At 34.1% G+C, this 14,797-nt stretch overlaps 1 protein-coding gene across 3 annotated transcripts in view; it reads right to left on the bottom strand.

Annotated features, from left to right (window-relative positions):
- Positions 1-14,797, bottom strand: part of LIPI (lipase I) — a 67,209-nt gene that overhangs the window by 35,560 nt on the left and 16,852 nt on the right. For all 3 annotated transcript variants that reach the window (XR_007457214.1, XM_049627995.1, XM_049627996.1), the window contains exons 2-6: positions 11,409-11,794; positions 8,878-8,986; positions 6,510-6,611; positions 1,505-1,594; positions 371-538 (exon numbers count right to left, since the gene is read on the bottom strand). Coding sequence is in view for 2 of the 3 variants with exons in the window: in XM_049627995.1 (XP_049483952.1) it covers positions 371-538; positions 1,505-1,594; positions 6,510-6,611; positions 8,878-8,986; positions 11,409-11,720 (781 nt within the window). In the remaining variant the exon portion in view is untranslated. The remainder of the gene's footprint in view (positions 1-370; positions 539-1,504; positions 1,595-6,509; positions 6,612-8,877; positions 8,987-11,408; positions 11,795-14,797) is intronic.

Below are 14,797 nucleotides of genomic sequence, written 5' to 3'. Positions count from 1 at the left end.
AAAGAAAGAAAGAAAGAAAGAAAGAAAGAAAGAAAGAAAGAAAGAAAGCAGTCTCTTTCTTTAATGGAAATATACATGGATGATAAATAGTGAGAGTCCTCTGCAAAGCAAGAACAAAGATCCTCATGAGACCACCAGATCTTTATACTACACTGAGCATAGAAAGGCAGTTGATTAAACTTCTCTCACTAAATACCTGATAAAATACTTAGTAGGAAATAAACTCTTGTGTCTGGTTGTTCCACAGGCAATTTTTCCATAAAATGCTAACATGTTCGTAAGTAAATAAAAAGCTTCCAGCAAAAAATACTAACAATTATGTTATTCATTTTCCACAAAATCTTATAGTCAACATACCAATCTCACTTACCTAGCCTAGGACATGATTTTTCCTTGAAGTTGTCACAGTCCACACATGAACCAGCATGGAAATCTTTGTGTGAAGGACAAGGAAATGAAATAAAATTGCAGGTTGTTTCCAAAGATGCCATGAACAAGTAAACGGCTCTCTGGTGACTGCATTTAATAAATGCAACGCCTTAAGTGTTAAAAAACAAAAAACAAAAAACAAGCAAAAGAACTGCAGATGTATTAAACCAAGTTCAAGCAAATTAGAGAAAAAATTAAAGGTTAAGTTCTACTCAATACCATGCACTTGTGAATATTGAAATGTTGCCTGACCACATTGTGCCGTTTTAACTCAAGCAGCTAGAGGTAGTACCATTGAAAATGTAAATTCAGTATGCTTTTACAGGAGATTTAAAAGACATTTTTCTAAAGTAATAATTACCACAGGGGAAAAACGTGTTTAATTTCAATAATCTGACACACTACAAGCACAGTGCCACAACACTTAATGGCTATGTACACATGGTTCTCTTCTAATCCCTCACCCCTAATATTTCTATTTAATGTCAGAGATGATTATGAAACCAGGTAACATTAGAACTTCATTATGTACCTTTCTTTCCTCAACTTCTCATATCCTTATAACCTTTGATCAAACTTCTCTAGCTACAGTGGGCTTTGGCCATATGTTACTTGACCAGGTGTCACTGTAGATGCTTCCTATGGCTCTGACTCCACACCTGGAGCAGCTGTTTGGCTATTTATGTAACAACCAAGTGCAAGAGATTATGAATCTGTGTTTGTACAATACTACAGTGATGGTAAAGATTAAGTCCTGGAACCAAACTCATGTTATGTGATACTTTGCCCAGATTGCTTCTTCAATAACTCAGAACTTCTCCTAATGTTTAAAATAATGAAATACAACTGTTGAAACTAATGTAATAGGTTTCATCATGACCAAATGGTATATCTACTGGTCAACTTTATGAACCAATAAAAATCCAATTAAACCATTTTTCACCAATGACTCTCATTAATCATGAGCAACAGTGATCAAAATCTTGCCCATAGATTAAGAGGGAAAAAAAGTAAACTGATTTTCTTTCATCATTTTGAATCATCTGTAATTCATTCAAAAATATTATTGGTATACCTGCAAAAATGGATTTAGGACAGCCAGGTTGCTTTTTTCCTCCATTTGCATAAAAATCTATATGTCCCAAAGGTTCATTAATGCCTAAACCTGAGAAGAAAAGCACTCGAGAATCACAAAGTGAACATAATCAGGTCAGCAACACTTGTACAAATAGCATCTCCTATAAATTCCATTGAAAGTGACTCCTACAGTTTGAATTGAAAATAAAATACATGCTATTTTTAAAAAGACACATTTTAATGCCTCAAATTAACTCCTCATGAAAATTATGTCATTAATTTAACATATTTATCAGTCACCGATTTACTATGCCCATCACAGTTCTTTGTGCTATGAATATGCAAGTAAAAAAGAAAAAGAGAGAAAAAATCCTTTTTTTTTTGGTGGAAATTAAATTTTAGTGAGAGAAAGACCTAATAAACAAGTAAGAATATAGTATGCCAGATAATAATAAGGGCTGTAGAGAAAACACAAGTAGAACAAGAGTACAGTTAGTGCCTAGTGAGGGTGGCAGGTTGCTCTTTCAAACAGTTTGGTTAGGGAAATTCCCATTGAGGAGGTAGAGTCACACAAAATGTGAAAGATGTAAGACAGTGAGCCAAGCAGAAAACTATGTGAGCGTACCTAAAGTATTCAAAGAAGCCAGGCTAGCTGGAGTACAACGTGGATGAGGGAGCACTGGAAAGAATGAAGCCAAGTCATACAGGACCTTTTAAGCCAGTGTGATGATTTGCTTGTACCCTGGATAATAAGGCCTAAGACTTGGTACTAGATTCACTAACTGGAAAAATCTAAAGATGCTGCTTCAGCTGGAACAAACTGGGCCAGAGTGACATAAACCTGTAGCTATGATTTAAGGGCTTTTGTATATCTGTAGATCCTCAAGGCAGTGGAGAATTACAAATTCTGAGTCCATGATTACCAATATGGGATCTATAACTTGGGGAAGTCATAGGAATGAAAGAGGGTAACAAGTTCAGAATACTCAGGACTATGATTAGAAATGAAAATCTTGCTGCCAAGTAAGCCTGCTGGGCTTTGGCTTAGGGACTACAAATTTCCTATAACATAATAAACTCTTAAAAGTGATCGGCAATAGATTTATATAACAAAGTAAATACTTGTGGCTGACAGTCAGGATTAAGATGCAGCAACATGATTTAGTTCTGGTATGTAACAGAACAAGATAACCATTAGTGAGGTATTTATTACCAGAGCATAAGAACACTGGGCATGTGCAATATCGGGGAGGGGATTCAATGTGTAAGGAAAGGCAAAGAACAATTTTTTTTCTTTTTTTTTTTTCCTTCTTTTAATGTTTATTTATTTCTGAGAGAGACAGAGACAGACAGACGATGTGAGTGGGGGAGGGACAGAGAGAGACAGGGAGACACCAAATCTGAAGCAGGCTCCCTAAGCAGGCTCCAGCGTTTTAGCTGTCCACACAGAGCTCATGAACCACAAGATCATGCCCTGAGCCGAAGTCGGATGCTTAACCAACAGAGCCACCTAGGCACCCCAGCAAAGAACAATTTGGGTGAATTCATTGGAACTCCTTAGAATTGGGAAGCATAAGTGTGATTTGACTGTAACAGTGGTGAGGGTTTGATAGCCTCTTTATATTCCATCAACTGCCTGCAATTTCCTAAATATGGCCCCCAAAAACAAAAAGGCCAATGATTTTGGAGACCTTTAATTTCCTTATGTCTGAACTCAACATGGAGTTCCAAGAATAGGGGTTCCAGGTTGGAGCCATCATTTTCTCCAATCTTCTACTAAAGTAGAATCAAGCCAAGAAGACTCCTCAGGGATCAAAGAGAAGCAAAAGACATTTATATTAACTTAACAAACAGCCCTTGATGTCATCTTCCCTTTATCAGATGGAGGAAGATGAGCAGTTTGGTCATTTAGGTCATTCATTTCCTTCATTTGAGGAAGTATAGGAAAAGCATATATGGCTTTTTAAATTTTCTTTTTATTATAGTTTATAATACATATATGAAGAAAACATAAAGCTATGGATTAATTACTATCAGGGAAATAGTCAATTAGCTACCACACCAATGTCAACATATAGCACCTGGAAACCCCTACAGTGTTCTTATCTAATCACCAGCTTCTCCTTTTCCTACAATAATAATAACTACCTTTTAATAAAATAATTTTTTTGCTAATCTTTAGCTTCTAAGGATGCCTCCCAAAACATTACAATTTATATTTTCCCATATAAAAATTGACTCATATTCATGTATCCTTTTATGTATGCTTTTATTATAAACTTGCTTTCTTATAATAATCCAAATTGGGTATGATTCATTATCCATTTTTATATGTTGCTGAATTGGTTTACTAGTGTGATGTTTTATGTAGAATTTTTGTATCCATGGTTATAATAGAAAATGTCCACAAATTTTCTTTTCTGTAATGTCTGTCTCAAGTTTTGACATTAAATTTATGAAGGCTTTTTAAAAAGGTTGTAAACAGTTTCCTACATTTTTTTTACTTTTTAATTTTTTTTTAAACATTTATTTATTTTTTGTGAGACACAGAGAGAGAGAGAGACAGAGTGTGAATGGGGGAGGGGCAGAGAGAGAGGGAGACACAGAATCTGAAGCAGGCTCCAGGTTCTGAGCTGTCAGCACAGAACCTGATGTGGGGCTCTAACTCATGAACTACGAGATCGTGACCTGAGCCGAAGTCAGATGCTTCACTGACTGAGCCACCCAGGCACCCTGGGATTTTTAAATTACAGTTTCTATTTCATTAATAATTATAGAACCAAATTTTCTCTCTTAATTTGTTAGTTTGGTAAATGCTTTTTCTTCTTCATAAAATTTTTCTATTTTATATATCATACCATATAATCATATATTTTCATTTCTGCATAATATTGTTCATTATATCATAATACAGTCATTTTAATACCTGTAGCATCCGTAACACTATCTCCTGTTTATTATTGATATTGTGTCTTCTCTCTTTGTTCTATTTTTTCTCTCAAAGAATATATTAACATGGAGAGTGATATATAAAATTTAAGCATTCTATATTTCCTTCATTTCATGGAAAGAAGATAAAAATGAGATGTTTTACAAGCTTCATGTATGGGTTTCAAAAATATTTCTGATACCTCTGCATCAGAGAACCTACTATGAGAAAAGTGACTCCAAATCGCCAGTTCACTTCTAGAATTTTTCTAGATGTTGGACTGGTAAGTTTTCCCTGATATCCCAGCAGGAATATTAGCCCAAATTACCTAATTCACAATTTTGGAAGGCGACATAGATTTTTTAACATATACAACTGAATAAGGACAAAACCTATTGGTAAGTAAAAGATGCACTCTGAATAGTATTCAAGGAAGAATTAATCTGTCAGATATGTACTGACCCCAAATATCTCATTCAGAAATTCCTTGAGACAGGTGGATATGCAGCATCAAAATTCTGTGTCCCTCATTTGTGATGGTCATGAAAAGATCAACCAAAGGTGCCAAAACAATGTGGCATTTAGTGGTAAGTTAGATCTGATAGGTTGGGTCATCAAAAGATGTTGAGAATGAAAGACAATACAAAACAGTTTATTAGGAAAATCCAAAAAATAAAAATAAAATAAAAAGTAGGAAGAGCTAATTCCAAGGCCATAGGCAGAGCTGAAGTTGGGATTTCAGAAAGAAGAGCTCAGACAAAGAACTGCAGAGCAATTGGGCAGTACGTGTATTATGTGTGGGAATGCTAAGCTGATATAAGAGCTAGAGATAAGGAAGACTTGAGAGGTTGAGGTATCACACTAGAACTGTGAACCTTAGGCACTGACTCCCTGTGAGATATAGGTGAACTCAGATTCCACTTTAGAAGCAAAACTGTACCCATATAGAGTTAGTCCAGGCATTGATATTGAGAAATTGTCATCTATGGCATTTATAGCATTTGTATCTCTTGCAAAGGCACTGGTATGGATCACCATGAAGACAATTTAGAGGACTATGGGAGCAAATAAATTACCTGGACCAAAGAGAAAAGTAACCTGAGGAAATAGGAGAATCAGAATAGTCTTTGCATCACTTCCTCCTTTCTCCATGGTAGCACCATAACCTCCCCATGCCCACAGTGACAACACATGTAAATTATCAGCTAATCAGAGCAAGAAACTGGTGAAGGCAGGCTCTGGAATCAAAAGATTTCATATTTTTTTGAAATTTTGAAATTTGAAATTTCAAAAAATTGAAATTTTGAAATTTGAAAGCGGCTCTGCCACTTACGGCCTTGTGAATTTGACTCTAGCTTCCCCATAAGTAAAAAAGAGATGACATTTACTTATCTCATGGGAACTTAGGAGAATGCCATAATTAATTCACATAAAACATTTAAAACACTGCCTGAAGTATATAGGAAGTGCTCAATAAATATTAGTATCATCAATTCCAAATCAGAAAAGGGCTTAGGGCCATCTAACTTATTCCTTGAAAGTGCCTGTCCAAAGCATTCTGGACCAAACTATCAATAGCATATTTGACATTTTCAGGAAGATAATTAAAAACAATAGAGAAATTATTTCTCTACCTTAGGGGAAGGTATTCTTTACCTGTGCCTGAAATGCTGTTTTAATTTCTAGTTGATAGATATCACAGCAAGAAAATGAGCGGAGAATGGTAACCTAAATACATCAGGAACATTAAGCATGGGAGAATTTGTGATCAAATCAAAATTGTCAATAGCATGAACAAGATGAAGTATTTTTTAATCAAATTTCCGCTTTTTAGGATGATAGGACAGGTCTTGAAACCTGAAGGAGGTAAACTGAAGGCAAAAAGTGCCATGTTAACACCATAGGATATCACTAACTCCAAGAAATACCACTTGTGGGAAACATAATCATTTTATAATTACAGACTCATCATCACTTTATCCACTAATCTTCCTCCTTTTATGTTCTCCGCATCCCAATGTCTACATCTCCTTTTCATTTTCAAGTAATTAAGCAATAAATCCTACATTGTTACCATTGATATCAGAATGGATGACATCCACAAACTTTGCATCAGTGTAATCTAATCTGAGATCACATGGCTGTCCAGAGAACTTTGGCCCAGCTGGGTCAAGACCTGAAATTCAAGAAAGAAACTATCAATCAATTAAGCAACTTCTACTATAGTGTTTATTAGATCATATGTTTGCATTATTATATTATAAACATAAGTCTATACAGCTTTAAACTTGTCTAAAAACTAATCTAAATATAAATGAAATTGGATGAATAGCAAATATCTTCATTATCTGAATAATTTATACCAATCTTCCGAGTTTACCAACAATCTAGTGTTAAGCCACACTAGAAATGCCTCAACAAAATATTGTAGGGTTTTTTTTTAGCATTTTTATTTAAGAAGTACTTAGAGATAAACTGGTAGTATTTTTATAGTTAATAAGTAACTACTACTTTTCCTGGAGGGGAAGGGGAATGAGTAATAGCCTGGTCCTATCTTGAACTTCATGCCTTACTAGTTCATCCCAGATCTATCTGCAGTTCTAAAATGAATTTTAAGTGCCAAATACAGTTTGTGGTGGGGTATAAAACATAATTATTATTATGTTATCATTTATTTTCCACCAAAAGCTTCCCATATACACACAAGAAGAGAAAAATGTATTAAAAGTTCCATGGAATATAGATATTATTTCTGGTGCATGTGAAATTCTACATAGAAATTCTAGGCTCATGACCTACTGGCAACTGTCAAAAAGGGGCAAAGAGGTAAAATTCAACACCTTGAGAACATCTGTGCAATGGGAGATACACTCATCTCAAAAAAGAGATTTTTTAAACTAAAATATAATGTTGCTCATCCCAAACCCTTCTATTTTCCCTAGTGTATTTAGCCCACTTGACTGAATGAGGCAGAAACTTCTCTTTTCATAAATAATTCTGATGTAGAACTACTACACTTGCTGGAATTTTAAACCCTGATGATTGCTTGACATGTGGAGCCATTCAAACTGGACTAATGTGTGAATAAACACACTTTAACATAAAGTAGGATTACTGTGATAGTTGAAAGAGAAATAGGCTTTGGTTGCTAGAAAGCTTTGCATAAATCCTGGCTTAGCTGTTAAGAACTTTTTGACCTTCCTACATTCATTCAGTTAACCTGTTTTCGTATCTGTATAACAGGGATATTACTAAAACTGATCAAAGTAAGAAAGGTATACTTAAAGTTTGTAAAGCTCTTACTTATGCAATTTATTCACCTCTCCCCTCCCCCTTTGCTTCACTTAATACTCTATTACTTTTATTAACACTCAAAATCATTATAAATCTTCTACAGACACATATCTCAATAATTGTTTTAAAAAAACAACTATAGGGCACTTGAGTAACCTGACTATAGGGCACCTAGGTGTCTGACTCTTGATTTCAGCTCAGGTCATGGTTTGGGTTCCACACTGACAGTGTGGAACCTGCTTGGGATTCTCAGTCTCCCTTTCTCTCTGCCCTTCTTCTCATGCTTTCTCTCTCTCTCTCTCTCTCTCTCTCTCTCTCTCTCTCTCAAATAATAAACCTTTTTTTTTTTAAGCTAAATTGGTTGGGGAAGGATACTAACTTTCTGGTTCTAAAATCACCACCATTCCCAAAAGGAAGCATGAAAATCCACGTCAGCATTATTTGGCTACTAAACTTTCTGCATGCAGGAACTCTGTGAAGGAAAATATGAGAGGAATCAGGATCTAGACTCCCTCAAGCCTGGTTGTCAACTCCTGATTCTCTCTTCTGATGTTCAAGTAAAATTTTTAAAAGAACTGAAATATGTTAATGAAAATTAAATACATGGGTATATATTTAGTTAATACATGAAAAAAGTTTTATAAAAAAAGAGTTACAGAGGGAAGGAGGCAAACCATAAGAGACTCTTAAATACTAAGAACAAACTGAGGGTTGATGGGGGGTGGAAGAGAGGGGAAAGTGGGTGGTGGGCATTGAGGAGGGCACCTGTTGGGATGAGCACTGGGTGTTGTATGGAAACCCATTTGACAATAAATTATATTTAATATAAAAAAAGAAAAAAGTTTTATATTTAATGAGTCAAGCTTTTCTCTGGATTATTACAATAATAGGTTCTTAAAATTCACATGGAGCTGCAGAAATTGATCTTCCTCCCACTTCTATATGAGCACTTCAACACTGCTTAGAACTAAACAAGAAAGAAGACTTTAGAATCTAACTAAAACAAAGGCGAGCATTGAATATAATATAGAAAAAAATAATGTGCATCATTTTTACTGTTTAACTATTGTGCCTGTTAACTTGTAAATAAAGTAATTTCTCATGGTTAAAATTATGCTAAAACACTAATTTTATCAAAAATATTTTACCTGTTATTCTTCCAAGTTGACCTTGAAATATCTTTCCAACAAATCCACTAACATGAGCCCCTAAGCTCATACCTATGAAATGAAAATTATCAAGAGTCGCTCCATGGTTCTGCAATTGAAAATGAAGTGTTAGGATTTTCATTTCAGAAATCACAAATTATGCCTTGTGCATCAATATTATAGTATTCACTATTTTTTTTCTGGTTTAATACATTTCTGGGAGATAGAGAATGGGATTTTATAATTTCAAAACAATATACTGTTGTTCAAATTTTTCCATAAGATATCTGATTTTTCTCAATATATTTTTAGTAATAACATTAAGCTTTTAAAAACCTTTGTTATCTATTATCTAAAATAGTATATGCAAAATAATACATTAATTAATAAATAATTTTGTAATAATAGTAATAGACATTAACAGGTACTTAACTTGAATAAGTGTTTTATAACTATCATATTCACATTAACTTGAATAAGTGTTTTGTAAATCTCATATTCACACTAGTCCTACGAGTTATTTATTTTTATCCTATTGCCCAAAGTTATTAAGAGCACATATTAAGTGTTGAATGAATAGTTTGATAATGAGTTGCCCAAAGCCAAATATACTTATTACTGTAAGGGAAAAAGATGGACTTCAAGTCCAGGCCTATTTAACTCCAAAATATATACTAATCTGCCTCCTTGTTTTATCTGATCAGATTGTGTCAAAATCCCTAGGAAGACTGGAACAGTGTGAATTATCATTCTTATTTCAGAGATGATAAAATGAGACTCATGGATTTTAAGTGATTTCCCAAATCCACAAGCTGGAGAGTGATGGAATCTGATCTTCCAAGCCCAAGTTTTGAGCACTTCTTAGAGTCTTAGCCCTGGAGGGCCACTAGGGAGCTAACAAGGAGGGAAAGTTTCTCCCACCACACTCTCAGAAAGCAGGTTATGGTCCATTCGGCAGAGTGACACATTTGATGGCTTGGAGAAAGATGTGGAACATTTACTGCCAATGAGAAACTAGACCCAGGCTTTCCAGCCACAGGTTAATTTTCTTCAAATTTCTCAGAGCAATGCCCAGAAACCTGAAGGGGTATTGTTGTCAACTTCAGTGTTATTAATCTTTTCATTTTTTTTCCTTAATATAAAGCCTCTTTCTAAATTTCTATATTTAATAATCATATTTCCAACACTTTGAAGTACATGTTTATTAGAGAAAAGACCACTTCTATAAGCAAAAATCAGTTATGTAGTTTACAGGTGATAAGAACAGGTGAATCAATCACCTCCTCATGGTTTGGTTTTGTCCAAACTTGGGGATGTATAAATTATACTGATCCTGATTTTTACTCAGATTATTTTATGCCAGGTCCTGGTTAAGAATTAATGTCATTTTATACTTATATAAAATATTGTCATAAAGTTTGATTATCTGAAATATATAGATAAATAAATGAGGCAGAGAGATTAAACAATTGGTCAGAGTCACACAGAGGATAACAGATTGATTTGATCTTTGAACTCCTCCAGTCTGACTCCTAACCATTATATGTAACTGCTTCTTGGATCAGTTATGCTTGCTTAGTTTTAAGAGAGTCTCCCAAGCACAACTGAGCAAGTTGAGTTGAGCACAACTCAAAACAGATTTCAAGCCCATGAATGCCCCAGAAATTACCTTTCTTTCTCTCAAGCGCTCATCACCACCACATCTCTCTCTAGAATAGACACTGATCGCCATATGGGTTGACATAGTCAATGTAGATGTAAATTCCTGATAAGCCCAAATTAGCCTCAATTTGTTAGACTCATCCCAACCCTGGACCTAAATGCTGGACAAATCTAAATAGTATTAAGACTGGTCTCGAAGATTGGCAGAAGTATGCAAATTTTTAAGATGTTTTTCCCTTTTACCAATTCACACTCAATTAACTATAAACATATTAGCCATACCTTAGAAAAGAACTTAATGATTATACAGTTTATCTCCTTGGTGCACAGAGAATCACTACCTTAACCTCAAGTCAGTATAGGTAAAGTTACAAAAGGATAAAAATCTTAAAAGATTGTTTTAAGTTTATTTATTTATTTTGAGAGAGAGAGCACGTGCAGGCATGCACGCATGTGAGCAGGGGACGGGCAGAGAGAGAGGGAAAGACAGAATCTTAAGCAGGCTCTGCACTGCCAGCACAGAGCCCAATGTGGGGCTTGAAGCCACAAACAGTGAAATAATGACCTGAGCTGAAACTAAGAGTCACTTAACTGACTGAGCCACCAGGTGCCCCCAAAAATCTTAAAAGATTTTTAAGACAAAATGTAATAACTAAGTCTTTAAGACATTTCTTCTAAAAATAAGACAGTACACATCTACGTATGGCATTTATCCATTTCCACAAAGAAAAGATGGCTGTAAATGGTAGCATATAAAAGCAATAATTCTTAATGCTTATAGAAAAAAAAGTATTTATCTTACTACCACTCTGTGGTATTGCATAAAACACTGTATATTGTATAACATACGTAATATATAAAATTCTTACCAAAAGAATCTGAACGTATGTACCCAAAGTAGCAGCAACTTTTCTGATGTTTTTAACTGCTCTGTTGTAAATAAAAGTTGTAGCACCCCGGTTCCAGTCTACTACAATTACATTCAGATCCTCGTGATTCAACAAAACCTTTAGAAAGTTCTGAAGCCATTTAGGAGTGGAGCCCATTGGTCTGTATCCATGAATAATCCAGACTGTTTTCTTGCTTGTATTGAAATTAACATTAAGTGAGTTATTCTGCTCAAACAGTGGCTCAGCACAGGAAGGGTTGTTTCTTGTATACATCATCAAAACAATGTCCATTTGGGGAGAAAACAAATCTTTGATGGAATGCAATATGTTTAGCTGAGAAAATTCAAGGCATGGTCTTTTATTCTCTGAAATTGAAAAAAAATTCAGTTAAGCTGAGTACTGGGATAGTATTTGGTACAATTCTTATTACTGTTAAAAAGAACAGATTTGAACTTGAAGGGTGGGAAGGATTTTATTTCACTAGTATTTCAACATAATATCCTGAGCAACTACAATGATTAATTTGTTGATTATATAAAGACTTTTTGAACAAGCAGCATTCAAAATTTTAAAATAAAATATAGAAAGAAATATGGTTGGTTAAAAAAATTATTTTTTATCTGTACAAAACAGCAATGGTGTGACTAAAATCATTAATATTGTTAGTAACGAAAGTATTATTCATACCAGTAAAAGTACATAAATTGATTGTGAGCTTTAAAAGAAATTCTGCAGAAGAATACTTACATGTGAATAATAATCATTCAAAAATATATTTTATCTAATTAGCGATCAAATAAAAAATCAAAACAATATGGTATAAGTTTCTTCCTATCAAATTAAAGAAAATGAAGAAAATCATATTAATACTTAATACTTGTGAAGGTAAATTTGACACATAATTATATAAATGAATGCTAAGAGTATAAATTGGTATAACATCCTTTCCTTTTGAAATTGAAATTATGTGGTACACATTCATAATCTTAAAAATATGTATTCTTCCTCACTTTCCTTCTAGGATTTATATTAATGAAATAAACAATTTGTATTAAATATAAGACATTAATAACAGGTTTATGCATAATTGTACAAAAATTTAAAACAACTTAAATATCATCATTTAGTATTTTCTACTTTTTTTAAGTTTATTTATTCATTTTGAGGGGACAAGAGGACAAGTGGAACAGAGACATAGAGAGAAAAAGAAACAGAGAGAATCTTAAGCAGGGCCCATACTGTCAGCACAGAGCCTGATGTTGGGCTTGAACACACAAACCATGAGATCATGATCTGAGTTAAAATCAAGAGTCAGACACTTAACCAACTTAGCCACCCAGGCACCCTGTCATCTTATAGTATTTTTATCAATGCATTCATCCTATATGTCTGCCTATCTATCTACCTTATGTACCTACCTACCTATCTATCCATCCATCTATCCTACAAGGAAGTAGGGAAGAAAATAAAATATCTAAGCCAAATCAATAGCAAGAATCATAGCTAGGCAGTGAAACAATGGCTGCTTTTTTAATTTTCTTTTCTATAGGTTCTCAGAATTGTAATTTCTTTCAAAGTAAGCATGTAATCCCATTTGTTTTTATTTCTAAAAAGAGAGAGAGCATGTGAGTGGGAGAAAGGGGCAGAGGGAGAGAGAGAGAATCTTAAGCTGCTTCACACTCAGCGTGGAGCCCAACAGGGGGCTGATATCAGGACCCTGGGATCTATGACCTGAGCTGAAATCAAGAGTCTGATCAACTTACTGAGCCACCCAGGCACCCCTCAATTTTTTTTTTTATGAGAGCATATGATTGTACTGTTTCTGGAAGTTTTACTTGTTAAAAGATTTGGGAAACAATTTGCCAGCATATATCAAAAATTCACAAAATCATTAATATACTTCATGTCAATAATTCTACTTCTAAAAATTTATCCCAAGAAAATAGTCATTTAAACATATAAAAAAGGAAGAAAGATTTCAATTAGGAGGAGAAACAAAGATTGGGGACAGGAAATGATGATTCAAGTTAAAAATCATCGTTTTACTGGAATGGGAAATAATTGGAGAGGGAGAGGGTAGCAGTTACAATAACTAAGGAAATAACTGCACACCAGGGTGTGCAAACTGAAAGACTCAACACAATCTAGAGGAAATCAGTTAATTAGACTCATCAAGAGACTTCCTAGAAACTGGTTTGGGTTTTGATGAAAGAGAAAAATATCCTAAAAACATCAAGGCAGAAAATCCATGTTAAAAATAGAGGAACGAAGTCTTGATGACTTCAGATTTGCCTTCCGAAGCAATACATTAGACAGATAAAAGTGTAATGAATGAAGGTTATAAGTGGAAAAGTTTGTGGCCTAAGAATTTTATATCCTCCCTTAAGTGCACCACTCACAAATGACACAGTACAGTTTCCGACATCATCATTGTTAAATAAGTGCTATATTTAATGAAGACCAGATCCACAGAAACTCACAGTATAAAAAGATTGAAAGTGAGCATAGAAATAGGTTAGACACCAATATAAGTGTAAATATTAAAAACTGGGTAAAACAAATGCAATATCAAAAGGCATTCTTATTTGAATGCTTGATAAGAATATTTAAATATTAAGACAAGTCAATATACTAATAAGATGGGAATTTCAGTTAAAAGTAGTATCAAAAAAGTAGGTGTGGATAAAATTCTTTAACTGGGGGATTCAAAAGATGTCAGTTATTTTTAATTTTAACATATAGTTAAATGTGGCTTTAAAAAGATATTGAAACCTGAAATGTTAAACCCTGTACTATGTAAAACAGTACATGTAACTTTGTACACACTAAAAACATAGTACAGCAATGTATATATATATAAGAAAAAATGAAAAAGAGAAATATAGAAAGTTAAATCCATGAAAAAAATAATACAATTATACTAGAGGAAAAAATATATGATATATACAAACTTATGTAACTGTATAAAGATTGCCTATTCAAAAACAAAGAATCTTCAGTTTTCATTAAAAAATGACACTTAGCTATAAGTTATTTAAAAGAAGTACACAGAAATTTTAAATAAATGGGAAGGTATATTCTACACAAAATAAAAGGAAAGCTGTTTGGTATACTAGATTATAAGGGTGGTTCCAATTCATCCCCCTTTCCTTGCCATGGAAAATAGGATCTTGGTATATATAATACAAGCAGAAACTTAAAATGGGCTTATACATTGCGGGGTTGGCCTCTCCTACTTTGGCCATCACCATGAGAATATCCCTGGTCTGGCCTGTTAGAAGAAGAGAAAGAGGTGTAGAAGAGCCCAGCTCATCAAGTTCCCAGCTGGTCACCCCAGGTGACTGACAGCCAGTCAAAAGCAAAACATG

This window comes from Panthera uncia, chromosome C2 (genome assembly GCF_023721935.1).
Source record: "Panthera uncia isolate 11264 chromosome C2, Puncia_PCG_1.0, whole genome shotgun sequence".
Taxonomy (NCBI): domain Eukaryota; kingdom Metazoa; phylum Chordata; class Mammalia; order Carnivora; family Felidae; genus Panthera; species Panthera uncia.
Note: the sequence above shows the minus strand (reverse complement) of the source record. Positions and strands in the feature narration are given on the sequence as shown.